We start from the raw sequence: 14,344 nt of genomic DNA, 5'->3' as shown, positions 1-14,344 counted from the left end.
AACTTCAACCATGTTTATAGGACACAGAGTTCTTGCTGCAATAAAACCAAGTAGAGTAGTTGACATTTTCAACACTGACAGTCAAATAACACAGAGAAAATATTACAGACAGATATATGTAGCCATGGGGTACATGGAGAATAGGTCAGCTAGTGTGAAAAAACAGTTGAGCTAATCTGAAGTAGTAGGTTTCTTTAATTACACTTAAACTACTGAGTGGGTTTGAACATGTTTCAACTGAAAAAAAAAAAGTTAAGTAAAAATAATAAAGCAGTAAAAAATAAAAACCCTCAAAGAAATGTGGGAATGATTAGAATAGTAATAGTGTGGAACCGTGGATGAAATACGGAGCTAAAACTATGGCTTATAGCTGATTTACTTTACAATATGGATAAGTAGCTTATGTTTAGCTAACAGTAACAGACAAATGTATTAAGCTGCTAACTAAACACTCTAGATGAACAACTGAGGACTCAGCTATTATAAATGATTACATTTCAAAACAGCAAGGCTGACGACTGAACCTGTGAGCTAATTATTCTGTTTACCAGTTGAATTTGCTTAAAGTTTGGATAAACAGTTGAGCATACAGTAAGAGTTTGCGTTGATAAATGTATTGTTAAGTACATTCAAGCCATCTGAATTTCACCCTCTGTCTCCTTTGGCTTGTTTTTTATCCTTTCTCTCTATGTCCTCCTTTTTCCTTTTCCCTTTACCCTGTAACCAGTTGTAGCAGAGGAGCCTCTGAGCCTGGTTCTGCTGGAGGTTTCTTTCTATTCAAAGGGAGTTTTTTTCTTCCCATCATCACCTAGTGCTTACTCACAGGGCGGGGTCATCTGATGTTTGGGTGTTCTATCTAATACTGCAGGGTCTTTACCTTATAGTATAAAGCTCCTTGAGGTGACTTGTTTTGAACTGGCTTTGGTTTTGACTCTGAATCCAAAAGGTTGATATGATATCGGTTTAGTGATATAACTAAACAATTACTTATTTAGTGGTTGCAGGCAGTTCAAAGATTTGCATGTATGATTGATGGCTTCATGAACTAAAAATATGTTTTTAAAAAATACTAATAAAAATCTAAAAACAATGCATTAGAGTGCTGCGAGGACACCCATTACTCCAACAATGTTAAATTTCTATCAGGATTTGAAATTCAGTGGCTGCAGATCACTGTGTTCCTGTAGATGTGAATGTGCTGAGAGTGTGATGAGTCCACTGGCACTGACTGGGTTGAGAGCGTGTACACTGAAGGGCCACATGACACTACGGGTTATTAACACTCCACTGTGCTGCTGTCTGGCCTGAAGGAGTGTTACCCAGGGAACCAGCACAGAGCCACGGCATTGGCTCGGCTGCCAGGGACACGGCGCGGAGAGCAGAGGCAGGTGTGTGTGTTTGTCGAGGATGAACAGCACAGAAAATTAAATGTATTTACTCTCTTGCATGCACGTTCTGTACATGTGCACACGTGCAGGTGTGTTTAAACGATCAATCGGCGGCCTCACCGTTCTCATTGTTGCGATCCTGCACCAGGTGCTGGTAGACAGAGTCAGGCACCTCTGACTGGCGGTAGTACCATTTCACATTCATCAGCAGATGGTCCCGTTTACTCTGCAACACAGAGAGACACATAGTGAGTGAGCAGGAGACTAAAAAGATCCCACGCTAAGATAAACAGACATCATTCTGTTTGATTACGACGTCACAAATTGGCCTTTTGGCAAAGAACGGAGCCGTGCAGATGCACCGTTTATGGCTCACACAGGCTGATGCCAAGACGCACGCAGAGAGACCAAGTCAATTAAAAACGGATTGTGGGGCATTTAGAGCCTTAATAAAGTAAACAGTGGGATGGCCGTCGCTGGAGGAAGTATAGAGTGAGAGGAACCATGTGGGGAATGGATGAATGTTCAACCTATGCCTTGTGCAAATCAATCCTTTGCCTTGATTTCTCTTCACTTAATGATAACACTCTAATGAGCCATTATGTATTTAACACACTACCAGGGCTTTATAAAGCTTTTTGATGCACATGTACAGTATCAAGTTTTCTATGCCTTTATGTGCTGCCACCCACTGGCTCTTTGATAAAATGCAAGTCAGCAAATCTCTTTTAATCCTTTAGATGGCCAGCAAGTGGCAGCACTGAGGTTAGAAGAGACCCTTTCCACAGGGCGAGTCAATGAAAAAACACACAGAGGGAAGGGGGAAAAATAACCAGCAGGGGGGAAGGTGTGGAGAGAAAATGGTAGAGACTGACACTAGTGCTGAGGTGAGGGATGAAAAGGGCAAAATACTGTTTTCATTTCATGTTATAAAATATTTATTGTGACTGCACATAAACCCAACTGACCGTCACAGTGGTTTGAAAGAACATTAGAGAGACTGCCAGGGTGGGTGCTGGACTGCGACACAATCCTGTTGGCCCCAGCCATCTTTATTAGGGGCTCTGCTGCACTGCACTGAACTAACAGACCGAGACACCTGCACCGACACCGACACCACCAATGGAGTACAGGAGAAAAACCACAAGGGGAGAAAATAAAAAGGCGGGGAAGATACTTTGGTAATCTAAGGCAGACAGTTTAACATCCACCCTTTCCAGGCTCTTGTGTATATATGTGTGCGCGTAGCAAGAAACATGAGGTCAGGGTAAAGATATTTAAAGCCTTTGGAGTACATTGTTCTGTTATGTCACAGGGGAGGAGACTGAGAGCACACGCAGCCAAGCAAATCATCACCTCCCCTTAAACCTCAAGACCACCTCTGGTTTTCTCATTCTCTCCACTCCTTCCATATTCCATACCCCCCGGACGCTCTTTTCTTCCACTGTAAACCTTTTCACTCCACCACTTTTTTGTTTTTTCAGTTCTTTTCCTTTCTCAAACCTTTAGCAGGGAGGAGGAATGAGTGAGTAAGTGAGCCTGGACGTGTTAAACAGCAGCTGGCATGCAGTCAAGTCAGCTGCATTTACTGCTCTGGATGATTATATGCACGCAACATCGCGCAAGCAACACGCATACACACTCTGCTTGTGATCCAACACTGATGGAGTAAGACACACACACACACACACACACACACACACACACCCAGCACTGAGGTGTACTGTGTGTTTAGAAATGTGTGCAATGACGTCATGCCACTCCCCCTCCCTCCAAGCAGTCAGCCCACCCATCCATACCTCTTGTCTATCCAATGTACAGACACAGTTGCCTTCTAGACTAACAGGGCTGCCTGCCACAGCGGAACGAGTAGTTATTCGGTGCTTATACATAATTAATACTTTAAAGGCAGACTGTAAATGCTGCCGGTGTGCTACCTGAACATCTCATTTTCTGTCTGTAAAACCCACAAAACGCAGAGCCTGATGCAAACAAAAAGGCACAGGCAGACGGAGAAGATGCAGAGAAGAAAAAGAAGACAAACAAAAGCGCAGGTTGCACGTCTCATTCATTAGCCTGCATTGTTTCAAACCAACCAAAGCAGAGACCAAATGTTGCTTCCACTATCATCAGTATCCTCGTTGCTAGAGAGTAGCCGCCACTCTCCAGAGCAGATTGCTGTTATGAAGCTCACAGCGGCGTTAAGCCCTCTCAGGCAAAAAGAGGGAGGGAGACGGAGAGAGAGTCTGAGAGTGCAACATATGGAGCACGTAGTGGGAGTGGAGCGCAGCTTTCAATTATCACAATTCCATAAACATGCGGGGTGGAAAAATGAGTAGATAACACTGGGAGAAAAATGAAGGGAGATGATAGACAGCTCAGACTCGCCGCGCGAACTACTACTCGCATTGTCTGGGCTTTGCTAAGCCTGTCACAGAAAATGACAGAGGGAGAACATAAGAACCACAATGCTGAATTGATTAGAGGCATTCCACGCTGCCTGTAGAGAGCCGAGCCCCGCACAGTGTCGGCCATCTTTGTCTGTCCTGCCAGAGGCTAAACATGGCCCTGCCCTCCCCCTCCTCCCGAGGCCCTAAACCCTGGGAGTACCGCTCACTGCAGACAGGCCAAAAGACTTACTGAGAGAAAGAAACGAAACAAGGCGGAAGGAAAGAGGTGAAGAAGCAGAGCAGAGGAGACAGAAGGGGAGAAATTAGAAGAGAGAAAGGAGGCAGATTAAGGTGAGAGGAGTAAAAAAAAAAAAAAACCCCCATCTCATTTCTTCTCACTTAAAATCACAACTATCCTCCTCCTCCTCCTCCTCTGTCCTCCTCACTGCAACCCGCAGGGTACAAGACTGCCCCTTTATTCACTGAGGTGATATAAATCTGAGAGTCATGCTTTGGGGCTGAACACAATAGCACCTCCCCTCCCTCCCGTGGCTCAGCTTGGCCTGTGGCATTCTTTTAGCACTCCTCAGACAGACAGGGGTTCAACTATTTCTCAAAAAGGATGTTTATTAGGAAAACATAAAGTATATTTCTTGTGGAACAAGCTAAAAATAATAAAAGAGGCAAGAGTCACTGTTAATAAAAACGAATCAGCGCATTCATCACTGTCCTGAAAGCAGTCAAGACAAGACAAGCCAGTTAATTCTCCCCTTGACTAGCTAAAGATGGCTGGCCCCTTGGGTCCATAATGGCTGTGCAGTTTTCTTTGTGCAGTCAACTCTGGAGCGAGGGCCCCTGTGTACAACCACAATGCTACAAAGGCTGGGAGAAGAGGGATACACAGAGGGCAGACTTTTCTCTTTACAAGGAAAGGCTTTAAATGTGAAAAGAAACCAGCTCCGTTATTCGAAGGAGAAAAATCAGTCAAAGATCGGAGAGCGCGGGATTAAGTCTGCGTTTTCAAGTGCGAGAGTGTAAAATCAATGCAGTGCTTTTCAACGCAAAAACCCCAATCCCTGTAAGTGTTTCTGTGTTTGAGCAGCAACCGGCTTCTCTCGCGACTGTTCACAGTGGCCTTTGCAATATGGCAGCCAGAGAGCGTTGTTACAACCTGTAACCCTCAAACCTAATGCCCTATTCTGCCTCCTCCTCCTCTTCCTCCTTCCACTGTAACACTAGAGCTTTGCTTTAAACAATACCAGATCCTCCCTTCTCCCACACGACAGGCCCCCAGCGCACCTCGTTAACAGGAAACCTCTGTTTATTTTCTCTGCCTTTCAAACACACTTCTTCCTCTGCAAAGCCTGTTAGTGACCACCCCCGTTAGTGACCACCCCCTCGTGCACTGGCGACAACACCAGCCAGGATCTATGACTTCCTTCAGGAGGTGGCAACCAGAAGTAAAGAAGGAAAGACGTATCCCAAACCCGCAGACAAAGGAGACGGCAGGGGAGGGAGGGAACGGGGGAGGTCATGCAGGCAGCGGCAGCAGCAGCAGCGCCTCGGTGTTAGCAAGGAATGTCAAGCGGTTCAGCTAGGCTAGCAGGCTTGCTGAGCTAACAGCTTAGTTAACGAATGCCCTGAGGACAAGGGAGGCTTGAGTATGTGAGATCAGGGCTGGTACTGGTGTTGACACACACACACACACACACACACACACACACACACACACACACACACACACACACACACACACACACACACACACACACACACACACACACACACACACACACACACACACACACACACACACACACACACACACACACAGACACACACACACACAGGCTCAAAATGGTAGGGAGGGCATAAAGTTGGAGTGTTCACCTAGCCTGTCGGAAGGGGAAAGAAAGCACAACCAAAAGAACAAAAGGGCGATTGTGGCATTTGGAGGCAGAGATGGGATCTGGGAGGACTAATCTGCTGCTCCGACATGATAAGATTAGAGAAGGGGGAGGCAGGAAGAGCTGGCTGGGAAGATCACACGTACACTCGCACAAGCACACAAAGATGATGGATATGATTGGGAGGGTTTTCCACTCGGCTTTTCTCTCTTCCCCATTTTCGTTCTTCCTCTCCCTCTTTTTCTCCCGCTCTCTCTGAGACGGAGAGATCTGCCAGCACACCAGCACTCAATAAGCACTTCCATCTGGACGACACACACAGACACACTTAAAAAAATAAAAAAAAAATATTGCATGTGTGTGAACATGCAGTTGTGAGGTACAAGAGATCTGCTGTGCTCACGCAATCTCAGACATCTCAGTGACTGACAAAGGAGGTTGTTAAAAAGTAATGCTAGCGTGCTGTGTGAACAAACACACACACACACACACACACACACACACAAATAACAGGTTTTCGGGATAAGCACCTCTATTCTTCTCCCAAGCCTGCAGCAGCAGCAGCAGGCTGGGACTCTGTGTCAGAGGTAAGAGAAAGCAACTCTAAATCAGACTGTCAGAGCCAGCAGCAGCAGCAGGATCCCTCTCTTCAATCCTCCTCTCCTTATGGGCTTCACCTTGAGCACTTGGCTACTTGGAGGAAGCCTTGCCCCTCAAGCCTCATTCTCTGAGCCACATATAATAACACTAAGCAAATGCTGATTACAACGTTTGTTGGGAGGAACTGTGCACAGCCTTTTTGTATGCCCAGCAACAAGAAAAAAAATGAATAAATAAATAAATAATGTGTGAGATTGTTTGGGAGGCATGGGGGGGTGGAGGGAAGGGGCAAGGTGAGTCCCAGCTGTGGTGGCGATGCTGGCAGGACCTTTTACACCATGCCTACACATGGGTGTCTCTCTCTCTGCCTCTCTTTGGCTTGACCTGTTTGGATATTAAATCGGCACCCTCTGCTTTGAACACACTGGGCCCATCTGTCAGCTCGGCTCCATATTGGATTGGATGAGCATTAGCCGATTCAGAGTGGGCAGATTTGCTCTCGTTTCTCTTTGTGTGTGTGTGTGTGTGTGTGTGTGTGTGTGTGTGTGTGTGTGCCTTGAATGCCTGTCTTAAATTTAAAACCCACTTTCACAGAATCAAGCCCACAGGGTTTAGATCACTTTACGACGGACTCGCTGGCCGGGTCGCCGTACAAATTGATGACATACAGCAACACATGTGAGGATGTTAACAGGTCCTCTTGTCATCGAGGCAAAAAACACAGCAGAGAGTCGAGGAAGGGGGGAGAGAGAAGAAGAAGAAGAAGAAGAATGAGTCACGCGGAGCTCACAGATGATACTAATTAAGACTTCGGGGCTGAGGACCACTACTGGTGGATGTGGATCATACTGCCAACCACAGGCACCCTTTTACACACTAGAGAGTCACAAGCACCCCACATGACTGCGACACTGAGGTTCACAACTTTTTCCAACCCTCTGCTTCGCTCCACAAACTGTTTCACTTCTTTATTTCAAATGTGTCCTCGAGGAATACAGCAAACTAATAGCAGGAATAATAAGATATCTGCTTTAAAAGATCGCGCTGGATTCCTTCTAGAAAGAGAGAGGCAGTGAGAATTGAGAACACTAGCGCTGGCTGTTCGCGGCATAAAACAGCCGATTTGCGTCCAACTTAAATATTTGTCTTTGCCTCCAACACACTTCTGTTTCACGTCAGTTTAAGCCAGGAAATTTAACACAAGTTCAGTGATAGCAGCACTGTTAAAAGTCAAAGGCAGAGAAGGGTTATAAAATGATGATCACTAACAGCACAAAACAGACAAAGAGCACCTGGCAACTTTTGCTCAGCGATTTAGGCTAAATGCTAATACACACACATAGAGAGAGACACACATTAGCACAGTCAGAAATCTTTGCAGCACTTTGCAGGGGTAGAGACTAGAATGCAGATCCGAGTAAGACTTCAAACGCAGGCTGCAGGAGGACAGATGGAGGCGGTTAGGAGAGCTCATATCTCAGTGTTCAGATCATAATACTGACTTTATTTCCCAAGCTCTCCCTCTCAGCCAGACATAGAGTTAAAGCCTGCCAGAAAACATTGTCATTTCTGCCTTCAGCCTTTCATTTAGCCGCTTCAAAGCCATCTCGCTTTGATACCTGGCTTCCCTGTGCGTGTTAGTGTATTCGCCAGCGTGCCTGTATGTGTGTGTGTGTGCTTGTGCATAGCCTGGGATGTTCTCATGAGAGCGGAGACTTGTCTGGTCTCAAGGTAATGCCCGTGAGTCAGGATTCACAGAGAGACACAAACACACAAAGAGGAAAAAAAATGGGAGGAATGCTGACGTTTTGAGAGGACACTGGCTTTTTCTTGCGCAGACCCTTTAAACCGCCGGGTGTTTCATTTGCCTGTAATCCATTGTGTTAGCTGTGCCTTGTTAGCATAGCCTGGTGAAGTAATGAGACATCTCACTAATACTGACTAGACTGCTGCTATAGAGAAAGAGAGGAGGAATGCTCACAGAGAGGGGCGCAGAAAGGATATGACTATCAGACTGTGTGTGTGTGTGGATTTGTCATATTGGACGTTTGCCCAGCAAGCTAATCCAAACCCTGCATATGTGTGTGTCTGTGCGTGTGTGTGTGAGGACCAGTGGCAGCCTCTTGAGCAGGGTATGGCAGAGATGGAGCTGAGTGCTGTAATGGAAGACAGGAAATGAGAAGGCATGCTTAAGCCAGTGCTAATCGATGTCCCCCCCACCACCCCCGTCGCCTTGGTATAATTCACACACAAATTTATCACATAGTGTGTGTGCGTGTGTGTCGTGTATCTTCTCAACAATGCACTGGGGAGTCAGAAAGGTGCTGTGCGTGTGTACAAATTTGTAGCACTTCAAAGACTGATGCAGTGTGTGCTCATGTGAATGCTTTGGAGGTCTTTATGTGAGAGCAGCTGTCAGGCCATCAGGAGCGTCTAGAGGGAGAGCGTGTGACAGTGGCACAGATACAAGAAGCTGAGACGCCTCCTGCACGTCTGTGCGCTGCTCTGTATGGTCAGCAAGCACACGTTAATGCACAATTATGATCCTTCTTGCAATACAACTCTCATTTCCGCATGCACACGCAAACAAAACTGCATCCGTTTAAGAACAAACGTAGACGGAGCTGCGATAGTCAGCCATGGATACAGGGAAACAAGCAGAGTGTATTAACACGAGCATGCAAAAACAGATCTTAACGCCGAGTGTGAAAACCGGACAGACAGCTTAAACCACCGCAAGCTCAACCACTTGTGATTGTTTTGTTTTTATCTGCCCGCTGCTCCCAAAGATATCCATCTCTCCGGCTCCCTTCCCCTGCTTTATCTCGGTCTGAAGGTGACCTTGCCTGTCTGTCAGTCTCTAGTGATGACACTGGCCCTATCAGTAATACATCATGTAAGCAGTGTATCAGCCAGATGCCGCACTAGCTGAGCAGTGGGTGGTCTGTCAGGCATGCCTGCTTTGTACAATATGCAAATAATCACATGCAAATTACCTGACTCTGTGTGATTGTGTGTGTGTGTGTGTGTGTGTGTGTGTGTGTGTGTGTGTGTGTGTGTGTGTGTGTGTGTGTATGTGACAATATATCCGGGTGGATGCAAATGAAGAACGCTATCAGATGTGTGCTAAAAGACTTAAAGACATTACGGGCGTTTCACCAAACACAGTTACAGCTCACAAAAATCAAAAGGCTACTCAGAGAAAATGTCTGAAAGCTTGGGAAGAATGTGATTATAACACATGTGTGCACACACGCACACACACACACACACACACACACACACACACACACACACACACACACACACACACAGAGGCCAGGAGCTTTGAGCAGCCTCCTGCTGTGCTGCAACAAGAGATGTATTGTAGACAACACAGCTGCAATAACAAGGCTGGCCCAGTGCTAGAAGGAGCTGTGCTGCACGACTTTTCGTCTAGACCGGCAAGAACAGCCGCCATATTGTAACATGATTATGGATTGGAGTCTCTGCGTGTATTTTTAAGTGCAATGAATTTAAAGTGATAGGGATGCAGCTGTTTTGTTTTTAAATATTTTTCATATTTTGCCTAAAATGCCGATTACAATGCAAAAAACATGAAAATGTATTTCCTCAAATGGATCCGACACTATTTAAGAAGTCTGATGGAAAATACCGGATCTTTTTGTTCTTTGTAAAAGTATTAAAAGCTGAATATTTTATAGGTTCCTCCTACATGATTAACTCACCAGAGGTTTGTTTTTTTAACTTTCAAGTGCAAAAAAATCAAAAGATGCTTTGCTATTTCTATATCATATCATCCCGAAGGTACTGAAGGTAGGCTGAGTTAATGAGAAAGGGAAAAATGTAAATTAGCTGGCTAGAATTACTTTCCATTTAAATCTAGTGTGAAATAATACAAATAAATTCACTGCGACTTTAATGTAAGTGAATAATGGTGAGAAATCTGACACGGGTGATGTAAGAGCAGGATCAAAAATGCAGGAATCTATAAATGATTGATCTGAGTTATAAGTTACATCCTAATTTGCATTAACTGAGCACCTGAACACCTTAAGATTTTTTGTCTGCACGTTACACACTCGGTGAAGACTTTCAATACGATGCATCACCTTTTTATTCATAACTGATCGTTTAGTTTAAACTCCTCTTCCATTCTGTTAGATTTTTTGAACACAGGATAAAAAAAGCAAAAACAGAAAAAAAGCATTCAGCTGACGTGACATTGATATAACGGGTGGCCGTTCTGCAAGGACAACCAACAATGTGTCTAAATAGGAACAAACAGGCATATTTTAAGCCCCGCGAATTAAGAGCTGCAGATCCTTTGCGAGGTCTCGTGTTGCGGTTGACTTCCCAAACTCCAGCAAAAATAAAACATACACGGTTAAGTAAACAATTGCTCGCTAATGCAGAACATGGGAAAAACAGAGTCATGACGAGCGGCGTGTCAAACACGCTGGTTATCGTTCGCACATACCCAAACAGAGCACCCACAGCGAGAGAGGGTGAGACAAAGAGGCTGAACAACACACCAACATCTCTACTCTCTGCAACCCAGGCACATCAAAGCCTTCTCCGCCCATTTATCTGCGTGTGCCTGTAAATCAAAAGGCATACTTTGAACCTGCGCGCACGCACACACACACACACACACACACACACACACACACACACACACACACACACACACACACACACACACACACACACACACACACACACACACACACACACACACACACAGAGAGGCTCAGGCAGCATTTGCTTTGTGCAGCAGAGTCCAAGACTGGGGTAGGGAAGGTAAAGGATTTTGCTGTAGACGAGGGAATTACGCGCCTCAGCTCACTCTGTCAAGGGGGGAGAGGAGAATGACTGTTTACCAGAAAGAGAGAGGGGGGTGGTGGGAGGGCGGGGGGTCATTGCTGTGTCTCAGGCAGTGCTTTCCTGTCTGCGAGTCACCTCTTCACTTCACTTTCACCCTTCACTTAGCCCCGCTGCCATCATTGAAATGAGACACACATCTACCCCACCTTTAAAAACGGCTCTATGCCCTGACAGATAAGAAGCCAGGTCAATGCAATTAGTTGTAACAGCATGTACAGGGGCAGACACTATGCACAGGAAAACAAGACGAATAAACGGACAAACACATTCAGAACCCCATGGAGAGAAAACCTAAGGAATGCACCCCACACACACACTCACACAGATGATCTGTGCATCCCAGTGTGACCATATGGTTTGGCGGGGACTTCCTACCCACCGCAGAGGAAGTGTCCGTTTACAGTGCACAGTTCAGTTGTCTGCCATCACATCCTGTCTCCCAGCTTTAAACAGCAATACGAAGCCTGCTCTGCTCAGCCCAGGCACAGCTTTGAAGTTAAATCAAGCAGAAAGGAGACACAGTTCGCCATACCGTGCAATCAGCATTGGCATGAGATCTGGTGGGCCGCACGCAACCTCAAACAACAAAGCAACATAAAGGGAGATTCACTTTCTGCAGCTCGTATGTGTGAAGATGGTTCACTTTTCAGCCAGCGTTGCTAGTGGTGTGTCTGACACCCACCTGTCCTTGGGTAGAGTGTGATTAGGTGTTCTTAAAGCCGGCTCTTTGCAACAGAGTGGATGCGTGTAACAGATTGCGTGCGGAGAGTGATGTGATAGGCTTATGATGGAATGATCCAGCAGACATTGACTAACAGTATGTGAAGTACAACGGGGCGGGGGTTATTGATGACTCTCTTAAAAAAGTGGGTATCATTGCCATGGCAGCCCATGCGTTATCACCACGCAGCCACGCCCAGTCCCCCCGGTTCAGACCAATGGGCAGCCAGCTGCCAAGCAAACAATCCCCAGCAGTGCTGGAATGGTTGCGGGCGAGAGGAGAATGCTAAATGTGCCACTTCATCTGGTGATTGACACAGAGCCTCTTGTTTACAGGCGCCATGGAGATTTGCATCTTTTTACCACTGCCACTCCTTCTCCTCTTCTCTCTCATTTCTCGTCTTCTCCTTTGTGTCCCCTTGCTTCACTCCCACAATCCTCCCCGTTTGTGGCGGCTCTGCATGAAGTGGATATTACCCCACCCTGCTGCTATGATATTGATCAGCCTCCTCCTTCCCTCTCCTCCTTTTCTTCATAGCCCACTGCATTGATTCCACCTCTCCCTCCGAGCCCGCCAGCTAGGAGTGATTACACACGCTGCTCACATACAGCGATGCAAACACACACACACAAGCATACACATTAGTCTTCGGTAGGGATGTGGGACATGTAGCCTTGCTTTACTTTAAAGGCTATAAAGCTCAGCGCCTGCTGCACCAGCCCAGTGAAAACACTGCTTCTTTTCACTCAATCAAACCCAGTGACTGCCAGCTTAGCATGACATATTACCATAATAAACATCTTTGTTATAGCATGTTAGCATAGCACACCAGCCATCTGGCATAAAGCTGACTGTGCTCTAGTGTTTTCTGTCAGGCTGGTGCTAAAGATGGCTGTGGTAGGGCTTGACAGGTGGACTCCAGACACCTTGTGATTCTGTGCAGAGCCACACGGAGCACATACACACTCCTTATATGGACCTGCGGTGCTGCGCTCATCAGCTACACACCAAAAGCTCTCCTACTAAAGTCAAAACAGTGAAATAAAACATCTAGGAGTGGGTGTTAGAACAGCACAAGCAAAATACCTAATCACAAACTCAGCTCATCTGTGTCCACTTGAGAATAAAAATATCTCCCCCGTGTGAATGGACAGCCATGCTGACCATGAACATGACACCAGAAGTCGCGCCCCTGCCTAAAAACCCGCGGGCAGCGGGAGCTCTTGGCTCGTCTGTACACGCTTGGACATTAATTTGTTAAGCAACCCTCTCAAATTGACCAGACAGTATCTCTGCTAACAATAGCGCATGAAGTGCGAAAGGTTTGAGGTGGGGAGTCCTAGCCGATGAGCTAACGGAGGCAGTGTGGGCTGATGCAGCAAGAGCAACCACTTATCTCTGTGTAACCTCTCTCTGGCAGCGGCAACAATCCAGAGGAGTGTCTACACCAACAGGCCAGAGATCCCACATATTATACACACCCTCGCTACCATTTGGCATTTAAATGGCATTTTAGCATAGCAGCAAACAGTTTGCACCTAATTATGGCTAGCTGTTGCTGTGTAATGAGTTGAGCTAGTGTCTCAAAAAGCCACGGCTACTCTTAAGGATAACCAATATCTCTGCTTAATCCCAAGGTGGACTGGATGTTAGAAAGGATGGGCAGTCAAACCCGATACTGAACCAGCCTGAGGCTAAATTATTAATTATTAAATTATTGATAAGCTAAGACCTAATCAGTTCTGCTCTCTGCATTAAAGAAATTCAGAAAATAGATTGCTACATAATGCTACGCAAGCATTACCTTGCACAACTGGTCTCACCGAATCTATTTTTTCCCTAATTTGCAATAAGATTAAGAGATTTGTCTGTGATGCAATTACGCTATTCCCAATCCAGAAAAGATCTCTCTCTCTCCCTGAGTCTGAGGGGCGGGGCCGCTCTCCCTCTCTCTCCCACACACACACACACACACACACACACACACACACACACACACACACACACACACACACACACACACACACACACACACACACACACACACACACACACACACACACACACACACACACACACACACACACAGCTGTTTCATGCAGCACACAAAAAGGCCCTGCTCTTAATGACAATGCAGGAGAGAACCAAACGCCTCAAAAGCATAGTTACACTCCATTAGAGTCTGCGCTGACAATGCTTCTTGGCACAAGGGCAACAAGTCTTTTGCATTTGAGGGCACAAACAGAAGCAGACTGTTCGAAAAACCCAGTCAAAGCCAAGCGCAGAGATGTACAGCGTATGACTGCCGAGCTCAGAGCCTATCTCGCCTTTCCCCAGCTATGCTATATATGTTAATATATGCCGGCCTATGGTTGAATTCACAAATTCAATCTGAAATAGTCAAAAGATCTTTTAAACTGTTGTTCGGAAACTCCACAGAGCAGGAGAGCA

The 14,344-nt window shown here is 46.0% G+C and overlaps 1 protein-coding gene across 4 annotated transcripts in view; it reads right to left on the bottom strand.

The window, feature by feature from the left end:
- rerea (arginine-glutamic acid dipeptide (RE) repeats a) overlaps positions 1-14,344 on the bottom strand; it is a 126,900-nt gene that overhangs the window by 37,592 nt on the left and 74,964 nt on the right. For all 4 annotated transcript variants that reach the window (XM_031726387.2, XM_031726388.2, XM_031726389.2 and 1 more), the window contains one exon: positions 1,509-1,614. In XM_031726387.2, coding sequence (XP_031582247.1) covers positions 1,509-1,614 — 106 coding nt within the window. The remainder of the gene's footprint in view (positions 1-1,508; positions 1,615-14,344) is intronic.

The sequence above is a fragment of the Oreochromis aureus genome, linkage group 20 (assembly GCF_013358895.1).
Source record: "Oreochromis aureus strain Israel breed Guangdong linkage group 20, ZZ_aureus, whole genome shotgun sequence".
NCBI lineage: Eukaryota > Metazoa > Chordata > Actinopteri > Cichliformes > Cichlidae > Oreochromis > Oreochromis aureus.
The sequence above is the reverse complement of the archived record's forward strand: the minus strand, read 5'-3'. Positions and strand labels throughout refer to the sequence as shown.